The 18,812-nt window shown below is 31.8% G+C and overlaps 3 protein-coding genes and 1 non-coding gene across 4 annotated transcripts; 1 reads left to right on the forward strand and 3 right to left on the reverse strand.

Moving 5' to 3' along the window:
- The first annotated feature begins 5,290 nt into the window (after nucleotides 1–5,290).
- On the forward strand, nucleotides 5,291–6,800 carry LOC120577182 (probable membrane-associated kinase regulator 6). Its single transcript, XM_039828292.1, has 2 exons — nucleotides 5,291–5,928; nucleotides 6,049–6,800. Exons 1-2 carry the CDS (start codon nucleotides 5,325–5,327, stop codon nucleotides 6,054–6,056), a joined length of 612 nt encoding a protein of 203 aa, XP_039684226.1. The 5' UTR covers nucleotides 5,291–5,324; the 3' UTR covers nucleotides 6,057–6,800.
- A 4,795-nt stretch (nucleotides 6,801–11,595) lies between these two features.
- Nucleotides 11,596–11,679, reverse strand: TRNAL-CAA (transfer RNA leucine (anticodon CAA)). The gene has a single exon. It is a non-coding gene; the product is annotated as a tRNA-Leu (tRNA).
- A 1,873-nt stretch (nucleotides 11,680–13,552) lies between these two features.
- On the reverse strand, nucleotides 13,553–16,056 carry LOC112416319 (uncharacterized). Its single transcript, XM_024769733.2, has 3 exons — nucleotides 15,585–16,056; nucleotides 14,460–15,401; nucleotides 13,553–14,375 (listed from the first exon to the last, which is right to left on the reverse strand). Exons 2-3 carry the CDS (start codon nucleotides 14,670–14,672, stop codon nucleotides 13,779–13,781), a joined length of 810 nt encoding a protein of 269 aa, XP_024625501.1. The 5' UTR covers nucleotides 14,673–15,401; nucleotides 15,585–16,056; the 3' UTR covers nucleotides 13,553–13,778.
- LOC112416596 (uncharacterized) lies at nucleotides 15,201–16,868 on the reverse strand. Its single transcript, XM_024770850.1, has 2 exons — nucleotides 15,585–16,868; nucleotides 15,201–15,401 (listed from the first exon to the last, which is right to left on the reverse strand). Exons 1-2 carry the CDS (start codon nucleotides 16,866–16,868, stop codon nucleotides 15,201–15,203), a joined length of 1,485 nt encoding a protein of 494 aa, XP_024626618.1.
- Between the last annotated feature and the right edge of the window lie 1,944 nt (nucleotides 16,869–18,812).

An 18,812-nucleotide genomic window follows, 5' to 3' on the forward strand; every position in this document is an offset into this window, starting at 1 on the left:
GCGAGCGAATAGAACCGAAAATTTCCGGATAGTCTGTTGGATCAAATTTAAATGAAACATATTCGTTAAGAAAGCGCTTTTGTATAATGATTAAAATAATAAATTAATTTAACATTTTTATGCGATAATAAATATACATCTTTTTTACCCAAGCCTGGCCCGAACATCCGGCGACGGCACAATATATATATTTTCTCGAGTGCTCACTACATTCCCAAAAATGTGTACCCTATGGGCATGCCCTTGGAAGTGAACCCCCTCTTATATAAACACTACTAATGTGTGTTATCTTCTCTGTGGATATTTTTTTCAACTCACACAACACTAGTTCTATCCTAATTGGACTTTGTATTTATTCTCATTTAACTAGTGTTCCAACAATTCCCCATTTGAATTAAAAAATGGTTTCGAGAAATACCATCAAGACATTTCTAGAAGGTTGCTAATAAATAAAGGTATTGCCTAGAACTTGAATTTTTTTATAACAAGTAAAATTCTGATTAACAAGAGTTTCTCTTACCATTGAACTCTATCTCAAATGTAGAACTCGCACACTACCTTTTTTCTAAGGTGTATTCTAAAAGCCCGTGCATTTATTGCCTTAAACATCTATCCCAGTTTTAACAAACCCTCTAATATTCTTCCTCAAAATCACATTGGAACCAGTCTGAGTTCCACATTCGTATAGATGAGTCTATCAAGAGTACTCATGTAGATTTGTACTCCACTTCATATGCATTACAGATCTCATTAAGAGTTTCTATTATCTTTTCTTCATGTTACTTCAGGAATCATGCTTCTCTAGTTTTATCGTAGCATGTTCTTATCATCTCATGACTTATTATTACCCATTGAATCTATTTCTTAGGATATGTAGTCATTTAGGTCGGCTGACCATCACTGTTGATCTATAGGCATTAGTCCCATCCTACTAGATGTATTTAGGATTTTATCTTTCGTTAGTCCTTTCGTCAAAGGATCAACTAAGTTTTAATCAGTATGTACAAAATCTACTATAACCACTCCATTAGAGATAAATTCTCTAATTGTATTGTGTTCTCGCCTTATCTGCCATCTCTTACCATTGTAATAACAATTCACAATCATTTCATTAGCCGCAATACTATCGCAATAAATTAAAACATACGGTAACGGTTTTTCCCATAAAGGGATCTCAACTAGTAAACATCTTATCCAACTTGCTTCTTCATTTGAAGTAGTTAGTGCTATCATCTCACACTTTATTTTAGATTGAGTCAGAATTTCCTGTTTCTTAAATTTCCACGAAACAGATCCTCCAGCGATGCAAAATATATAGCCAGTGGTCGCTTTGAAATCACGTGATAAGGTGTTCAGTGGCGGATCTTGAGTTTTTTTTTTCGGGGGTGCCAAATATTTGAAGAATATATATTAAACAGTTTCACAAAATGTGCAACGTTGTTAATTGTTGTGGTGGTAATATCGCTAATTTGATACTCGGGGATGCTTGTTTGAATCCTAGCAGGACCTTTTTTTTTAAGAATAAAATAAGAAAAATTCGCTAAGACCGTTGCACCTGGAGGTCTCCAAAGAGATTCGCACCTAGTCCCAATCTACAACATTGTACCTTTCAAGTACAACATTGTAACTTGGATAATGCAGTCCTAGAGCATAGTCATTTCGAGATATCTCATGACTCTTTTAATAACATGTCAATTCTCCTTACTCGTTTTACTTGTAAACTTAAATAAGAGTCTCATGACATAGGTAATGTCAGGTCTAGTACATTTAGTGGCATACTTGAGGCTCCAATGATGCTTGCATATTCAGTTTGTCTAATACCATCTCCAATGTTCTTTAAGAGTTTTACATCTAGATCATAAGGTGTCCTTACAGATTTACAGTCAAAATAATTATATTTCCTTAAGATCTTCTCAACATAGTGATCAGATTGATCCAAATAAATTCCTTGTTCTGATCTAGTAATCTTGATACCATGAATTACATAAGTTTCTCCTAGGTCTTTCATATCAAATATTTCACAACATTTACACCATGAATGTTTTAACCTAATATGAGTAAGTCGTCTACATAGAGACATATCATTGTGCAAATGTTATTTTCATATTTGTAATAAATGCATTTGTCACTTTCATTTACTTTGTACTCATTTGAAATCATTAGATTGTTAAAGATTTTGTGTCATTGCTTAGGGCCTTGTTTTAGACATACAGAGAGTTGTCTAACTTACAAACCTTGTTTTCTTATCCATAGATCACAAAACCTACATGTTGTTTTATATAGATTTCTTCTTCTAATTCATCATTTAAAAAAACAGTTTTAACATTCATTTGGTGTGCTATCAAGTTTTCACACCTTTCATGTATTATTTTTAAAATGTGAGATGTGAAAATAAGATTCCTTGTATATTAACTAATTGAAGTCAAGTAATTAATTAACTCTATCAAAGATTAAGAAAATGATTAAACTTAAGTGACTAATGAGTCTATCAAAGATTAATTGTTCAAGAAAATATGAGTTCGATTCTTTCCGGTCTTACTTTGAATTACTAGTGCTAATTTTCCATGAGATTTGGAGGATTAACAAAAAAATCCTACATTATCAAATTTTTTTGTCAAATAACTTAGTAGCTATAAATTCATATCTTAAAGATGAATAGTTTGGTGTTTGGTGTTTAAAACTTCGATCTTTACATATATACAATGTCACTATCAACTGAGCTAAATTTATGTGGATTTTTCTATATTACCATTCTAATAGTTTAATTTTATATCCTAATTTTCATTTTTATAAGTTTCCTTTTGTGAGCGCAAATTAGTGCTTTTAATCATCACTTTCATATGTCCTCGTGAGCTTAGCTCAGTTGGTATGAACAATGCTTAATGTATGCAAGTTCTGGGATTCAAATCCCGACCACCAACAAAAAAATTGGGGTTCAAACCCCAACCATCAACAAAAAAAATCAAACTTTCATATTTTTATATATGGTTCAAACCCCAACCACCAAAAAAAATCATAACTTTCATATAAAATATAATGCTTATAAAATAATACGGCAGTAGTAAAATACTATGGCGTCTCTCATGCTCTTTCTTGCTCATAATTCTAAAACACTGTTTTTCATCATAAAGCATGGCAGTCATCATGCTCTTCTGCTTCAACTTGTTATTATTCTTTATTTTTATTATTTGGTGTGAAAGGAACTTTCATGAAATAAAAAAATAAAAAAAATCACAAAGCAAAATAAATTAACAGACATATATAGACTTAACTTCCTTTAAGTAATTGAAGCATTTTAAGATCCTCTCTATTTTTCTCCTTCCATTTTTTCTTTGATTACTATGGTTTTAAAGAGTTTTACACTATTAGAAAAAACAAAATTAGTGAGGAAAATTAGTGACAGAAAAAATGAAATTCCTCACAAATTTTTTGGTCGCAAAATTTAGTGACGGAATTAAAAAGGAATTTTACGTTTTCCCTCGTTAAATTTCCCTTAGTGTATCTTAAATAATTCAATCAATCGGATGTCACTTTATTGTATCTATATTTTCAAAACCTTTGTAATAAAAAATATAGAGAATATAAAATATGGAGAAGATCTTGACTCAACAATATCTAATTAACTTCATTCACCTATTACACATTTTTAACTTCGTCTAGTTGAAAATACAGACAACCATAACTATAAATATGATAAATCAACCAAAATTTCCTTCTTAAATCAAACAAAATATACTTGCATATATTTTGTTCCATTTGTTCCCTATTGACCTTAACAGTCAACACAATAGACAAGTTTTCCCTTGTGGTCACCATTGTTTAGTCACTATAAGCAATTAATAACACATACAAAATGTCGCCATTGTTTCTACAGTATTATTTACGAGTGGTGTGGCATTCCTCTAGAATATATGCATTGTACTTAGCCCTCTGATTACCTAGATACAAACTCAGGCCTACACCCGCATATGTCGGGAACACATTTAATATCGTACAGATGCTTTCTCCGTTCACTGTTATAAATAATTTTATTTTATATTTATCGAATATATGATTCATTTGAACTATATTATAAATTAAATTTATTAATTATTTAATGAACCTGAAAATATAATATTTGTTTATAATAATGATCAGATGTAGTATGACACTAAATTTGATACATATATATTTATTTAGACTTAAATACATTTTGATCCTTTTCTTTTTTAAAAACAAAAATCAAGATTTGGTCTTCGTATTTTAAAAACAGGTCTCTCAGTTCCCAATTAAAAAAAAAAAATCTTGAATTTTCATCTCTCATCTTACTTTGGACTAATTTTTTATGATGTGGCCTATTCATTTATGGGTATGAAAGCGTTTATTAGATATTTTTTGCTGACATGAATATTCAGTATCACCGAACATGCTCGGTCACGTCATAATTAAATAGATCACATCATCAAAAGTGATAAAAAAAATGAGATTAAGAACCAAACTTTTAAAAAAAATTAATTTGGGACCAAATCTAATTTTTTAAAATGGGTATTTATTAATAACATATGAATAAAAGGTACATTTAAATAATTTATTTATTATAATTAAATAACATATGAATATTTTTGACGCAAAATAAGATATAAAGATTATTAATAAAAAGATTTTAAATTGAGAATCGAGCAAAATATATATGCATCAAAATATAGCAATTTGTTTTATTACGAAAATATTTTAAACAAGATATGAAATATTTCATCTTCATTTATATACTACTAAAAAGCTATACATAATGTAATTAAATTTAATATCTTTAACCAACCCCATCGTTGATCGTCATTTCTTCAACACATCTTTTATTACCAATGTAGATGTTTTTTAAACATGCCTAAATTGTGTCGAAGCAAAGAAATAATTGTTTTTTTACCTTTGTTTGGGTTGTTAGACGGTGACACGTATTGTACGAGTATCATACAGATGTCAGACATGAAAACACGATTAATTTTGAAGGTGTCCATGCTTCATTGAATATTAGTGTATCAAATTTTTTTTTTAGTATCTAGGTTGTATTTTCATGTCGAAACTTTTTAACCCATATGATGTTTTGGTTAAGAAGTTTACACCTTGAGAAAGATGTATTTTACACCTTACAACTTTAGAAATTGACATTTTTTACTTATAATATATCACTTATTTCCTTTTTTACCTTCATAACAAGCACTTGTTAGCATGAGTCTATTTTCTAATATTATTTTTTCATTGTTGCTTCAAATAAACTTTGTCCTTATTGGTATACACGTTTTTTATATTAATTCACACAACACATCTGTTGCAATAAACATTTTAAAATGGAAACATCATTGCCTCTTGCTAGTGATAGTTTTTCATATAGTTGGTTATCAAACTCTAATAAATCTCATGTGAGTTACCTTGATGATGAGCCTCATAGAGACTCTTTTAATAGTTTCTATGGAGATAGCACCTCAAATAATACCCAAAACTTCAATTTTGATAGCATTTCTCAATCAAATGTTGTGCTTGTTCATGCTGATGAAATTTTCTCTGATGGCTTTCTTAAGCCCTTTTTTAATGACTCTTCAAAAGTAGAGTTGTTCTGTAATACCTCAGAACCTATTCAAACAATGATTGATGCTACTTTTTCTTCTAGAACATTTTCTTCAAGGAATACGGAAATTCGTCATGGTTTTCTTACAAGGTTGAGAAAATCAACATGGAGAACTTTGGTACAATTTTTCAGGTCTTTGAACACATTAAGGCATAAAATGGAGAGGCCATCAAGAAAAATGTCCAGAGATAATAATATTTACAAGACAAATAGGTTAGTTAAAAGCTTGAGCAGAAGTTCACAGAAATCATCTCCTATTGGAAATTTTCATCTTGATCATGATGACCAAATTTTTGAAGCAGTCCTCCATTGCAAAAGATCAATAAGTATATATATACATGCATATAGCCATGCTATTTTTATTTGATTTATATTTTAATGTTTTTGTGTATGTATACTTTTGCTTAATTACTTGGAACGTTGAATTCATTATTTCTTCATTTCAGGAAAATGATCCTTAGCTATAGAGGAGAATTGTATGAGAAAGTGGTAGGCATGCACGTAGAAATGTATTGTACCTTATTGAGCATTCCAATTTATTTTCTTGGTGTAGTTTCTATATGTTTAGATATTGGTATTCTCTTTTGAATGTTATATATATATAAAGACAATTTTCATCTCCTACCCTTTTTATATATTTATCATAATGTCAGTCAAATTTTAGGTGGAGGTTCTTAGCTCATCAAGGTTTTCTCAAGATCATTAAGGTTTTTGGAGACTTCTAGACCTTTATGAAACTTGATTTGTTTCCAACTCTATTATGGATCTGTGTGTGTGAATATTCTATAAAAAGTCATTGACATTTACTAAATTTTGTGACCAATCCAAGAGAGAAGATGTTCATATGCTAGTGTTGAAAACAAGGTAGACAAGAAGGGCACAAGGGACAAATAATGTTGGGAGAAAAAAACCATAATTCCTTCCTTCAACTAATTTGCATCTTTTGTTCTCTTGTTGGTATATATGTGTACTCCTTATCAAAGAAAGAACATTAGATAGTGACCTTTATGACTACTATTATTGTGCCTCTCTCAAACACCATGCAAATTCCCTAGCTTATTCAAGATGTGGATAACATGACATGCATTACATTCACTTGTGATGATAAAATCATTGCCCATCTCACTCAAATTAGGCATCTGTTCAAACATGCTTTTGACAAATAAGGGCAATCAAGTGGTGGATGAAGTGGCTGGCAGTTACCATGGCCCAAATATTGCGAAAGTTTTAAATAGAATATGAAGTAACAAAATCATCAAGTGTGTTTGGATGGGGAATGTTTTGAGGGAATTCAAATACTTTGAGGTGAATTTTATTATTTGGATAATAATTTAAAGAATTTTTAAAATGATGAAAATTTATAAAGTATTTTGTTCAAGTTGAATTTAGAGAATTTCAAATGACACCTAAAAGTTAAGAATTTCAAAAATTTTCATTCTTATATTTTTTCAAATTTTGCATTTTGGTCTTCAAATTTTCCAAAATTTTCAATTTGACCCAATAAACTTTTTTAAAATTTCAAATTGACCCCTCAAAATTTTTGAAATTTACAAATTGACCCCTAATTTCAATTTTCAAATTTGGCCCAAAAAATTAAAATTTATAAAAGTTGCCCAAAAATGATGGCAATGAATTTTTTTTTTCTCCATCCAAACAAAAATATTGAGAAATTAAAGTAATTTAAATTGCCTAGGATTCTAAATTCTTTAAAATTTTCCAATTACCTCATCCAAACACACTCTTAGAGTTGATTTGGTGGTATTAACTTTAGACATAGAAGTGTGCCTTTTTCAAGGTTTCAGGTTCAATTGTCCTTTATATCAATTTGAATTAGTTAGTTTAGCTTCTTAAAAAAAATAATGAGACGAAGTACAAACACGCATTATACATGACACCGATATGCTGTCATGGGTAATAATAATTGAACAAAAATATAGGTGGTTGTATTTGTATGTAATTAGAAGAATAAGTGAGTATTGTATACGTGTCGGACATTTAAATATGTCTTAAATCTGAAATGTTGATATTACATATTAACATTATTTTTATGAATATTAAATCTTTGATATCAAAAACAAAGAAAAAATTTAGGAAGAAGTAACGTGGATTGATATATAAATCAAAGAATCTAGATCTTGTTAAAAGAAAAATAAAATAAAATTAGAGTCTAGATTTATTAACCGTGTGAATGTGTTACCTTGAATGCAGCAGTCCAAATCCATGCAAATTATGAAGGAGCTTAGGCAAAATGTTGGACTTGGGTTTAAATCCATGCAAATTGTGCAATGCTAACTAGCTAAGTGGTATAGAAGGATCCACAATAGCAGAATCCAGATTTACTCACATCGATATATAAAATTTTGCTTCAGCAAATATAAACACATAATCCGCAACAAGTGTCGTGCAAATATTTAACATTGTATTGTATATAAAATAAAAAATACTTAATCGAACAATGTATTAATGTTGATATAGAAAATAGTCATAAGTTTTCAAAAGTTTATTATATCGGTATATAAAAATTTATTTCCACAAATGCAAGCAAATAAAATCTGCAACTAACGCGTTGCAAATATTCAACGTTTTAGAGTTTAATGATAGTGGGTTGATAGTCCAAAATAATTTTGCACACATAACTAATCTAAACACTTAGAATCGTAACATCAATTCATGTTTTTAATTTATGAGACTATTTAAAATGCTTTGATTGGTTATGTGTGCAAAGTTATTTTAGATCGTCTACCGACCACCATTAAACTCGGATATTTAAAGAGAAAATATTTAATAAAAATATTACATAATGTTGATAAAAGTAACTTTAATGTTTTTCTTGGATGTAAGTGCACACGCATATCTGCAAATGATAAATTTATTTGGATTATTTATCCTTCAATCATCTATCTTTGATACCTAATTTCAAAAACAGTTTGTAGAAAAAATAATTAATTTCAAAATAATAACTACCCCAATTTTCAAGAACTATTTTAGAATTAATCCTTAAAAAAAAACGTAAAAAAAGAGAATAACAACAAGAGTTAAAAAAAAAAAAAAAAAAGCAACGTAAAAAAGAGAATTAAAGAAAAATGAATAATAGAACGTGGGCAGTTAAGGCCTATTTAGTGGGCAATTTATTTTTATAAAAAATAATATTAAAGGTTAAAAATGGAAGAAAATATAAAAGGTACCAGCTATAAGTTCAAAAGCTACTTGAAATAGCTTCTCACAAAAAGCTATAAGCTCATGAAAAAAGTTTGTTACCAAACACATCACGTTTTAATCCAACGAGCTTATAAGCTAATCTAACAAGCTATAAGCTAACTTATTTGTGTTACCAAATACAACCTTAATCAAATCATTTCATGTAACAATAATATCATCAACGTAACAAAAAGTACGGTTAGGTCTCTCCATTGTAAATGGTTCAAGAACAAAGTGTGTGGTCTCATTGATTTGCTTATAGCCCAAACACATCATAACCTTTGTGAATTCACACAGTTTGCCGCAGTAGCAAATCTCAGCCATCAATCTATGATCTGACGGTTCCAATTCACAACACAAATTTCAACAATTTCACACAATGTCAGATCTTAACCGTTCACTTCAGATCAGACGGTGTAGAACAGCTACAGCGTGCAACTGCGTGTAAATATTACAGCAGCAAATCCCATCCCCTACTTTAGCTCATATATGTCCTTCTTCAGTAGACACACCTTATTGGTTCCACATGTGATATTAGGGTCGGGTAGAATCTCCATATACACTTCATCCTCATCTAAGTGTCCATGTAAGAACACATTTTTAACATAAATTTTTTGCAATTTTCATCCAAAGTAAGCAGTAAGAGAAAGTAAGATTCTACAATATTCATTTTTGTCATTGGTGCAAATGTCTCCTCATAATCAATGTCGCATGTGAATTCATGATGATGCCTTGTTTGATAGTAAACTAGAATAGAAAGAATGTGAATATCGACATATTCTCTACGTACCACTTGTCAGAACATATTCCTTTTAACACTCTTCCCAAATTGTGTGTATTATGACGATGATCTTTCAGTTTTCAAATTTTTGATCATCATCTATGTTTGCATAAAAATATTAGTTTTGAAGCTTGAAAATATATATATATATATATATATATATATAGTGTGATGAAAATTTTCGTACTATAGTGAACAGTATTGTACAGTATGAGAAATAGTAACCTACATTAAATTCCAGCAACCATATGCATCAATTGGACAAAAAAGAGGGTCCAGAAAATTCCGAGGTTTTAAGGAAAGTATGTAAGCCATGTAGCATGCTGTTTCAAAACAAAAGTATGTAAATCATGCAGACATTCTGTTTCAATCATCCACGTGATATACATGTGTTGCATTGTCAGCAAAAATGGAATTTATAACACAATAAAAACAGCAAAATCACGTTTATTATAATACAACATATTTTTTTGTTGGAAAATAATATTTGTACAGCTATTTTGTGACAGTTTTTGGATAGTCATATTTTTATAGTGTTTCTTATCTCTTTTTTTTTTTCTTTTGTTCTATTTATTGTTTTTATTAGTTAAAAAAGATAAGAAAATTGTCCTAAAAATTATTACAAAATGATTATACAAATATCATTGTTCTTTCTTTTTCGAACAATCGGAACTAATCAACCCCTCGTGAAAGGTCTCAATTGGAAAATAACAGCTTGGGGACCATTCCTTTTGTGTCACCTCCACAATCTTCTGTCTGTGTTATCATTTTCTTTGGAGCTCTTCAACCAAAGGAGAGAAAGCTTACAGATAAGAAAATAAAGATCAGCATGTCGGATATGTAAAGGAATTAATATTTTGTATTATTAACTTCTCAAGTTCTTATTTAAAAAAAATATAAAAAAAAACTTCTCAAGTTCTCTTGATTGTGAAGAGATTTTTAAATATGAAGGATGGAAACGTAGGATATATAATAAAGGTCATATACATAAAACTTTAAAGATTTTTGTGAAGATGTGAAGTCATAGTTTATTAAGAGTCATTAATGTTTAGATCATTGGTGGGGAGCACGAGTGAGATCTTAGTGTGGATCAAACTAGTTATATGGGTGACTCAGGCTTGAGAGAAAAAATGTCGAAATTATGTGAATGGTTAGTCTCATATCAATTATGAATAAAAGAAATGTTTGATACATAAGAGAGCTGACTCATATACTCATTGTTTTAAAGTTATAGATGGTTATGTTTGTGTCAAAATCTCTTAAGGGTTTGGAATGTTGGTCCATTTTTTCGCTCGTCTCTCGGACATAACAATCACACGGTTAATTTTTTTAGAAGTTTTTTTTAACAGATTTTTTTACAAGTTAAACAAATTGGAAGCAGATTTTTTGTAATATAAATTCAGAAAACTATAAAGTCGTTGGACATATTCTCTCTATCTTTATTATGGAGTTTACCTTCTATTCCAAAAATACAAAGGTAAACTTGATACAGGACAATAACAAGAAAGTAAAATTGATTAGAGAATTAAAATTGTACTCTAAATGTTATAAATTATGAACCACATCCCTCAAAAAAATTAAACTATGAACCACATTTATTTAATGGAAAATTAAAAACTCAGGACATTGATTAGAAAATTAAAAATGTAAATTTATTTTGTAAGTGTCGTTTGTGCTTAAAAGCCCTATATGTTTAGACTTATTCACTATATCCTTACTCTAAATTTTATAATTAAAGAAAATTGTTATCTAGAAATGCATTTTGTGAAAATTTAGGACCCTAATTTAAGTATCAAAATTTATTGAAATTTACATTCTTTAATGTTTTGAAGGTACTATTATAATGTATAAATAAGGCATAATTATTTATTAAAATTTCCAATAAAAAATTCTTAATGTATTTTTGTTTCTAAATTATTGTCTCCAAGTCCTGTCTCATGGGGGCCTCAATTCAATGACTCAAACCTTCCTTTTTAAAGAACAAATGAAATTGAGAAAAAAATAAAATAAAAAATGTCAAAAGTGGGATTTGAACCCACGCCCTCTTTCGAAGACCAAAACTTGAGTCTGGCGCCTTAGACCACTCGACCATCCTGACTTCTTATTATCTTTTCCGTTATTTCGTTTAATAAATAAAGCACACAGAATACTAATACGTAGAGTTAAGTTACTATGAAGATTATTTAGAAAGCATTCATTTCTTTAACTATATTATTTAATAATTTAATTATATTATACGCACACTAATGTATCTGTTGTAGTTTATCGGTAACGAAGAATGCTAGCAACACTCACTTTTCAACACTCTCTCTATCAGTCACTTTTTTATTGGATGAAATCAATGTATGTCCCACCAATTTTTGTTGGTTCAATTTTTAAAGTGTATATCCATAATGATTTAAACTAATAAGAGAGTGAGTATAAGAGAGAGTGTTCAAAAGAGTGTTGCTAGCATTACTCTACGGGTAATTAATTGGCGGAAATTTATTATAAGATATATTATGTAAAAATGTTTAATTTAATGAATTAAAAAATAAATTGTTGTTTATACTTAAGGCCGGAATGAGTAAATATTAATATCTAATGAAAAATTCCCATCGCCCTTGTGGATTTCAAAACACGGAGTTGTAGATAGATATTGTTGATCAACTTAAAAATATAAACATGTCTTTTATTATTATGTTCAATTGTGTTAGGGTTAATACCCTTTTTAGTCCTTGTAATATGAGCGAATTCCAGTTTTAGTCTTTGTAAAAAAAAAGTTTATATTATGTCCCTGTTATTTCAGATTCTTCCACAATTGATCCATCACTTGAACTATTCAGCAGAATCTGCTGACGTGTCATGCTGACTGGGAAATTATTTTTGTTTTCATTTTTTTTAATTAAAAACAGTTGCCACTTGGATAATTACTTTTACAAAATTAATTATTATTTTAAAATTAAATAAAAAGTGAATTATTTATAAATGAAAAATCCAATTGAATTTCCATCCTCTTCTAATCCTTCTCCTTCTTCTCCCCATCGACATTCAAACACAAACTCCTTCAACCATATTCTTCATACTCCTTCAACCAGATTTTTCAAACACAAACTCGATTTGCCTTTCCTTAACCATTTCAATCGATTTCGTTTGCACAAACTCGTAATCCAATTATTGTTTATGTATTTGTTAGGGTTAGCTTCAGATTCAAATGGGTGGGAGTGAGATGTCGAGCATTGGCAACTCAAATGGAGGAAATCATCCACATCCAGTTTGTGGGTGTAATGTAGTTATGAAGTTGTGGTTATCAAACACTGATGAGAACCCTAAGAGAAAATTCTGGAAATGTCGGTATTCGAACACAAATGTGCAAAGTTGCAAACTTTTCATATGGGATGATGAATTGGACAAGTTTTTTGCCAGAAATGGCTATCCCCAGAAGAAGATTGACAATGGTTTCTCGAAGAAGATTGAAAGTGGCTGCAATGGGTGTGAGATGACGACAGAGTTTTTGAAGAAATTTGGGAAGGATTTTGGGAAAGAATGCGGACAAGAAATAGCCCAGGTGCTTGAGTCGAAGAAGGTAATGAAGTTGAAGAAGAAATACGAGGCTGAGAAGAAGAATAAGAACTGGTTGTACATGGCATTGTTAATGTCCTGGGTTTTCTTTGCAGTTGCTTTCAAACTAGCTTACTAGTGTTGTGTTGTGTTGTTCAAAGGTTGTATTTTGGTTCAATTGTTGGAACAAATTTGATGTCTATGTGTTGTGCTGTGTTGATGTCTATGTAATACGCCTTTTCTTTGTATGATGCTTTACTGAATTATGTATCAGTGATTATGAATGAATTGAATTATGCCTTATGTATCACTGATTATGCTTTGTATTTTATTAGTTATATGAATTGGAAGAAAAGTGTCATTGCTAATTCAACCTGTTTCAAATAAACATAACAAACATAGTTATAGCGTAATTAGTTATAGCATAATAAAGCGCATTATGTGCATATGTCTCATTACAAATTAAAGCACATCAAGTGCACGTAATGTAGCATAAAACAGAAATTAAAAGGAAAGCATCTAGTTCCAAAACATAGTGCACACCAAGTGCATATGACAGACCAAAAAACAGCTACATAGTAGGCAAGTGCATAAGTGACCAAGTGCATAAGTCAGACCAAAAAAAGTACATCAAAAAACAAATGGCAGTCAATACAACTACTGTGTAGATCTTGTAGATAGTTCTCCCCAAGGCTTCATCAATTTAAGGCAGGCACCAAGAACAGGTACTTTAGCAGGAACAATAGCAGCACTCTCTTGGGTCATGACACCAGCTTCTTCCTCATTATCAATTGTCATAGGTTGATCAGCAGAGCATCCAGGTCCATCAATATTCTTAAGCCTCTTCACTGTCTTCAATCTTTGACTGCATCTTTTCTTCAAGTGGGTAGATTTCAGTGTGGTAGCAGGCTTTGGCTTTGGCTTAGGAACTGACATAGCGTTTGGCACATTTGGAACTGACATAGCAGTAGGCTTTAGTTGTGGAACTGACATAGCCTTTGGCTTCTTGGGATGCTTGGTTTGCTTTGTCTTTGGCTGCTTTGACACATTGCTTGACTGATACACATTGCTTGGCTGAGACACACTACTTGACTGAGAAGCATTACTTGGCTGGGAGACAACATTGTTGACAACAACATCTAGTTGATCAGCATTGGTGATAATTACTTGATCAAAAAATGCATCATCATCATCATCAACAGGAGCACTTGTTTCTTCTGCTTCAGATGTAGTGGCATTTTTAGCAGGCTTTCTCTGAACAAATCATGAATATATAGTCAGTCAAATCAGAACTTGTATACAGTCAAGTTAAGTGAAATTGTAAACATATGCATATACCTTTCTTTTTAGTGCAGTTGGGTTCTGGTTTTCTTTACAGCTCCTAGCATTATGCTCAAATTTGTCACAAGTAATGCATCTATAAGCTACTACTAGCCTCCTAAATCTTCCACCACCTTCACCAAGTTCCCTGAACCTTAGTTTTTTAGGTCTACCTGGACCCTTTTTAAACTCAGGAGGGAGCATGTCTTCAACTTCCACATGTGGCCACATTTCTTCCCCATTGATAGGAGACACATTAAAAGTATAACATAGTGCATATGTTTTTCTTGTGTAACATTCATCAACATAGTTTTCAAGCTTCAATTTTTTATACCCAAGTGCAGCCACAACATGCCTACAAGGAATTCCAACTAGCTCCCAAAAGTTACATAAACATTGTCTCTTACTAACATCAACAATGAAACCTTGACCATTAAAGACATGATTGACTTAGTATTGCTCATCTATACTCCAGGTTGGTACCCAATGAGCACTAAATTCTATTTCCCTGTCTAGCCTTCTTCTAGGATTTGACATTACATTGTGTCGCCACCTATCAAGTTTACTACAAGCAGTTGCCATCATATTCATTAGATAGTTTCTTATCCATTCACACATAGGCAGAACAGGGTGGTCCCTAGCAACTAGGATTGTGCTATTAAAAGACTCACTAATATTATTCATAATCACATCACATTTGGGATAAAAACCAAAAGCATGTTTACACCAACCTTTAGTTGGATGCTGCATCAACCATTCCTATGCATCTCTGTCTACATTCTTAAGCTCATTCATCTTCTGCTCCCAGCCTTGGTAATATGTAGTCTTGGCAGCACCCATCATCAAGTCTCTAATCAATGTTCCTCCTCCAAACTTCTTCTTAAAATTAGCATACAAATGCCTTAAGCACAACCTATGGTCAATGGTCTGAGCTTTTTCTTCAAGCACTTGAATGAGTCCCTGTAATACACAAAATGCATATATAACAACAAACATATGTAACAGATCTAATATATCACAGATCTATTAAATTCATCACAGATCTACTCTATTACTACATAAAGCATACAAGAAAAAGAAGCAGACTCACAGATTTACTATATTGAAGCATAGATTTATAATCAAAGGGACATAAATTAATACCTTTTGTTGGTCTGAGATAAAGACGTATCTTTTGTCTTGTCCTACATCCTCTAGCAGCAACTGAAGAAACCAACTCCATGAATCCTTTGTTTCTGTTTCAACAACACCAAAAGCTAAAGGAAAGTATTGATCATTTGGATCTCTTCCTACAGCCACCAACAATTGACCTCCATATTTTGTCTTCAGGTGACACCCATCAACACCAATAAATGGTCTACATGCACTAGTGAATCCCTTTTTACATCCATCAAAGCAGAAGTAGAAACGACTAAATCTTGGTTGCAGTGTAGGGGCTGGCCTCTCCATGTTAATTTTGCAGTTGTTTCCTGCACAAACTCTTTTTAGTTCTGCAGCATACCTCCACAACATAGAGTACTGTCTTGATGCATCACCTTCAACCACTGTTTTTGCAATTTGCTTTGTCTTACATGCCATGCCTTTAGTTATGCCCACTGCATGCTCTCTCCTCATATCTTTCATAATGGTAGGGATGTTTATCTTCTTATCTGACTGTAGTTTTTTAACCACATCTTTGGCTACCCACTTGGAAGAGGCAGACTTGTTTTTAGTTACTCTTGCACACGTGTGGTTTTTGTCATATGTTTTAAGTTGGTATGTGTGTTTGTCACCAACTTTACTACAAAAGGCAAAATACCCACATTTTTCCCTACATACTGCCCTCACCCTTATTTTATCATTTTTAACAAACTTGATGTCATGCCCATTTAATACATTCCATTCCACAATGGCATCCTTAAAATCATCTAGAGAGTTAAACTCCATACCCAACCTGAACTCATAACTCTTGCCCAACTGCTCCTTCCTATATTTCACATATTTTGGACCTTTTTCATCATCTGAAGCATCAGGGTCAGAGCTTCCCAATTCATCAGACACATACTCATCTTCTGGATCAAGCACACTTGTAGAACCACGTGTCATACAAACTGGAACTTTCACTTTCAACTTCCCTTTCAACTTATTAAAACCACCTTTCTTGCCTGGAGACTTGTTAGCAACAGTCTTCAACCTAAAAGATTGGCCTTCTATCTCCACCCTATTGCTTCCATTTGCAGGTTGCTCAACTTCAAAAACACCAAAACCATCATCCAACCCCAATGCCCTTTCCTCATTACTATCATCCAACCTTACCCCTCTAGCTTCATACTCACTGTTGTCATCATCACCATCATCTTCAGATCCCATCAATTCAATGCACTTAGGTTCAGATACATACTCACAGTTACTACTCACATTGTGCTCAACATACATGTGTCCATCCATTCATGTGCTCATTGCTTGTATCCCAACAGCTTTAATATCACCGTCAAGTAAGACATGCTTGAAACCCTCATCAACTCCCTCTATCTTCCTCCACAACCTAAAGGTCGATTTATCATAATTCCATTCCTTCACCAAATCCACAGCTTCAAAATACGACCATGTGTCTGAGTCATGCCCAGTAATCACAGTTTCCATCCCACCTCTGTAAAACATTGTGTCTTCTTTAACAAACTCACCGCCATGGTGAAAAACAACATTGAACAGTCCCATACCTGATGATAAGAGCATATACGTATATTAGTGTTTGTTCAAAAACCCTAAAAAAAACAAGAATAAAAGCTAAAAACTAAGAAAGATTCATGAATCATGATCGTTTTTTCGAAAATCAATAGCATGGGAAGAAACGTACCTTCAATCGTTTTCCCTTTCGAGTTGATCCGTGACCGTTGATTTCCAAACCAAAATAGAAAGTCTGAAACTTGGTTTTGTTTCTTCAATCGAGTTCTAATCGTTGCCACGCCTTCTTCTTTGATTCACGTTTCTGGCTTTTGGAGTTTTTCAGAAGAACAAGAGAGAATGAGAAAATGGAATTTGAAGGGACTAAAACTAAATCTAGGGTTTTTACATCCTATTTATAATTTCAAATTTTAACTAAATAAAAATTAAAATGAAAAGTAATTATCCAAGTGACAACTGTTTTTAATTAAAAAAAATGAAAACAAAAATAATTTCCCAGTCAGCATGACACGTCAGCAGATTCTGCTGACTAGTTCAAGTGAGAGACCAATTGTGGAAGAATCTGAAATGACAGGGACAAAATCTAAACTTTTTTTTTTACAGGGACTAAAACCGAAATTCGCTCATATTACAGGAACAAAAAAGGTATTAACCCATTGTCTTAATTACATTTTTTTTCTTCTTGTTTTTGTTTCCTTGATATCCATTCAATCTATGTTTACATTTACTAACACACACTTCTTAGTTCTTTTAAGCTTAATTGCACTTTTAATTCCTTAATTTATCAATTGAACGATTTTGGTTGAGTTGGCAATTTTTGCTGACATAGCATCATTGTCACTTGTTCATTGTGAAATTTAATTAAATTAAAAAAATAAAACAAAAAATTGATTGAGTATGTAGCATAGTTTTGAAAATCGGACCGGATCGGCCGGTTGAACCGGTTCGACCAGGATCCGGTGGGGTGACCGGTTCGAGTTGATAAACGGATCGGTCATGTAATCAGACTGAACCGGCGTGACTCGGTCAAACTCGGGAAAAAACGATGAACCGGCGGGTTTGACAAACCGGACCGGTTTGAAGTAAAGCAGAAATTTAATTGAATTAATTAAGCCAAAAAATGGCAGCGCTGGGTGTTGAACCTGCATCCCACAGCTTGCAAGGCAATCACTTATCTCCTACAACATGAACCTCTTTTGTTTTAAAATTACTTCTTATTATTTATATATAATAACTGAACAGTTTTTGTTAGGGGAACGAAATACACTCTATTTTTTTTAAGTAACCAAGCACACTCTTATCATTTAAATATTATTGTCCGACATCTCAAATATTTTAATAAACATTTTTTTTACAATATTTTTTTTGAAAGAATTTTTTTATTTTACTATATTTATTTGAATATGTATTACTCTCTTCGTCCATATATTTAAACACCCGTTTGATTTTATTTTTGTCCTTAAATGTAAACCTTTTTTAAATTACAACACTCATTAATTATTTTAGTTTCTAAAGTGACCGAGTCACCGATTCAATCCGAGTTAATCCGGATAAATAACTATATACATTTAATCTAAGGACCGAGTTATCTAACCGGTTCGACCAATGACTCAATGGTTCGACCATTGACCCATTGACCTAGTACCCCCGCCGAGTCGATGACCGAGCCGAGTTTTAAAACTATGGTATGTAACATAATCATAAACC

The sequence above is a fragment of the Medicago truncatula genome, chromosome 7, assembly GCF_003473485.1.
Source record: "Medicago truncatula cultivar Jemalong A17 chromosome 7, MtrunA17r5.0-ANR, whole genome shotgun sequence".
Classification (NCBI taxonomy): Eukaryota; Viridiplantae; Streptophyta; class Magnoliopsida; order Fabales; family Fabaceae; genus Medicago; species Medicago truncatula.

Bases quoted from the DNA above. Each gene is read 5' to 3' on its own strand.
- LOC112416319 (XM_024769733.2), bottom strand. From the start codon at position 14,672: ATGTGGCCACATGTGGAAGTTGAAGACATGCTCCCTCCTGAGTTTAAA. The intron at 14,376-14,459 runs GTATATGCATAT...TGATTTGTTCAG, and splicing joins CAACTGCACTAAAAAGAAAG to AGAAAGCCTGCTAAAAATGC.
- LOC120577182 (XM_039828292.1), top strand. From the start codon at position 5,325: ATGGAAACATCATTGCCTCTTGCTAGTGATAGTTTTTCATATAGTTGG.
- LOC112416596 (XM_024770850.1), bottom strand. From the start codon at position 16,868: ATGGATGGACACATGTATGTTGAGCACAATGTGAGTAGTAACTGTGAG. The intron at 15,402-15,584 runs GTATTAATTTAT...TGTGTATTACAG, and splicing joins TTATCTCAGACCAACAAAAG to GGACTCATTCAAGTGCTTGA.